At 42.9% G+C, this 2744-nt stretch overlaps 1 protein-coding gene across 1 annotated transcript; it reads left to right on the top strand.

The window, feature by feature from the left end:
• Nucleotides 1–50: 50 nt before the first annotated feature.
• LOC118756894 lies at nucleotides 51–2732 on the top strand (the record flags this gene model as incomplete). Its single annotated transcript, XM_036491630.1, has 2 exons — nucleotides 51–335; nucleotides 930–2732. Coding segments are annotated over 2 exons (2088 nt in total), but the record flags the coding sequence as incomplete, so codon positions are not given.
• Nucleotides 2733–2744: the final 12 nt, after the last annotated feature.

The raw sequence follows: 2744 nt of genomic DNA, 5'->3' as shown, positions 1-2744 counted from the left end.
TCAATAATAAACGTTTGAATTTCCAGGCTCATATCAGAGATATTGTTCAGCTGAAGAGGGTAGAGGGTGAAAAGGTAGCCAAACTTCGTGAACTCAGCGATGCTCTAAATGCTCACTTGCGCGCGTTGCAGACTGTGGGAACAAAGGAGCAGATCGCCGACTGTTTATTAATTCAGCTAGTTTCTCAAAAGTTGGACATCAAGTCTCGTGCCAAATGGGAGGAGCAAACACCTGCAAACGAAATACCAACGTGGGATTCGATGGCTACATTTTTAGAACAACGCTGTCAGCGACTGGAAAATGTAGAAAACGCTCTTGCGACGCCGGAAAAACAGGTAGGAAAGAAACTGTCTTATAACAACAACAATCGCAAGGTTTCGTTAACATCGGCTGCAGTTGGGTGTACATTATGCAGCTCTAGTGAACATCGAATTGCAAATTGTGAACGATTTTTAGGCCTGTCGCCTTTAATGCGTTACAAAGAAGCAAAAAGGTTGCACCTTTGCTTGAGACGTGGTCACTCTCTTAAGGACTGTAAGTCCGGCCAGTGTAGGCATTGCTCGTCGAAGCATCACAGTCTGCTTTATCAAGACACAAATTCATTTGCGAATTCTTCTGAAACATTGACGTGTGCTAAATCCCCATCGCAAGCACAAGCAACAACAATGCTCCCCACTTCTATGCACCCGTATTTGCCACATTCTTCTTCAACCTTCGGCCCATCAGCTTCTGCACTTGTCAGCTCTGAAGCTCAAGCTAGCTTTGCTAACCGAGATTTCGTTCTCTTAGCAACTGCCATCATTTATTTAAAAAATCGATCTGGCTCTCTCATTCCCTGCAGAGCTTTGCTAGATTCTGCGTCACAACTCAACTTCGTAACTAATCGACTTGTTAGTCAGCTTCAGTTAAAGAAAGTTAACTCGTCACAGTTCATTTCTGGCATAGGCCAAAATGATTTCGCCACCAATCATATCGTTGATTTAAGGCTCCATTCGCGTGTTACTGATTATACGGCTAACTTGACAGCAGTCGTCACATCCACCATTACCGATATTCAACCAAGTCGCTCGTTAAAATGCGTTGATTGGAACATACCTTCGAATATACGCTTAGCGGATCCATTATTCTTTGAACCTCAACGCATTGACATGCTCATTGGAGCTAGCTTATTTTTCGACCTACTTTGTGTTGGTCAAATACGCTTGGCTGAAAGTATGCCAATTTTGCAAAAAACCAAATTGGGTTGGATAGTATCGGGCGCAACTGCGTACAACGCTGCAAAATTATCGTGCCTAACAGCCATCGACATGGCTCTAACAAATGACTCTGATGTCGAATTAAACAAATTAGTGGAACGCTTTTGGGAAGTAGAAACCTGTAAAGAATCTTCGCCAAAGACTACGGCAGAAGAAGATTTGTGTGAAGCTCATTTTTTTAAAAACTACAGACGTTTAAAATCCGGTGAGTTTTCTGTTCGATTACCAACAAAATTACCTTCGTTCGAACTGGGAAAGCCTTATCAGCAGGCTGTTAATCGGTTCAGAGCTTTGGAACGAAGATTGCAGCGAAATGCTGAACTTAAAAAACAATATTCATCGTTTATCAAGGAGTACCTTGATTTGAATCACATGTCAGTCGTTGACGCTATACCAAGCAAAGTTCCTATAAATTTTTTGCCGCATCATTGCGTTTTAAAGGCCGATAGCACAACAACAAAACTGCGTGTGGTGTTTGATGGCTCGGCGCCCACTAGCACTGGACGTTCGCTGAACTCGATGCTGATGAAAGGACCAACCATTCAACAACAACTTTTTGATATTTTGCTCAGATTTCGTACATTTAAAATTGCTCTTACAGCAGACATTTGTAAAATGTATCGCTGTGTAAGAATGTCTTATCCAGATAACTTTCTTCAATGCATAATATGGAGAGACAGCCCTAATGAAGAGTTCCGTATTTTTAAATTAGATACCGTCACCTACGGAACAAAGCCTGCCTCTTTTTTATCGATTCGATCGATGCAGCAACTTGCCCAGGACGAAGCGCACCTCTATCCGGTTGGCGCTGAAACAATAAAACATGCATTCTATGTTGATGATATGATATCCGGCGCCGACTCGGTGGACGAAGCCAAGGTTATGCTAAATCAGACGAGGAAGTTGCTGTCTCTTGGAAACTTTCATTTGAGAAAATGGTGCTCAAACGATAATCGCATTTTGACTGATATAGCAGCTAATGACAAACAGGAATTCCTAAAGTTCGATGATGATACACACATAACAAAGGCACTTGGATTGGTTTGGGACCCCAGTTTGGACGTTTTTATATTTTCATTTTCGCCTTTTGCAACGCCGGCCAAGGTAACTAAGCGTACTATTCTTTCAGCCATTGCTAGACTGTATGACCCGCTTGGTTTGATCGGACCTGTGGTGGCCAAGGCCAAAATATTCCTGCAGCAGTTGTGGAAGGAGAAGCTACATTGGGATGAAAGCCCATCGCAGGCAATACAATCGGAATGGCTGGAAATGTGCAGTCAATATAAGCTAGTTGCACATTTTAGTTTCGACCGATACCTGCTAATGCCCGAAGCTGACCTACAGATGCATGCCTTTTGTGATGCAAGTGTTGCTGCTTATGGGGCCTGCATATACATACGAGCTGAAAGAGAAGGATACATTCAGACCAATCTGCTTTGTTCCAAATCGCGCGTTGCCCCGCTTAAAACTCTTACGGTACCAAGGCTT

This window comes from Rhagoletis pomonella, unplaced genomic scaffold, assembly GCF_013731165.1.
Source record: "Rhagoletis pomonella isolate Grant_MI unplaced genomic scaffold, Rhpom_1.0 Rhpom_scaffold_12784, whole genome shotgun sequence".
In the NCBI taxonomy this organism is placed as follows: domain Eukaryota; kingdom Metazoa; phylum Arthropoda; class Insecta; order Diptera; family Tephritidae; genus Rhagoletis; species Rhagoletis pomonella.
The sequence above is the reverse complement of the archived record's forward strand: the minus strand, read 5'-3'. Positions and strand labels throughout refer to the sequence as shown.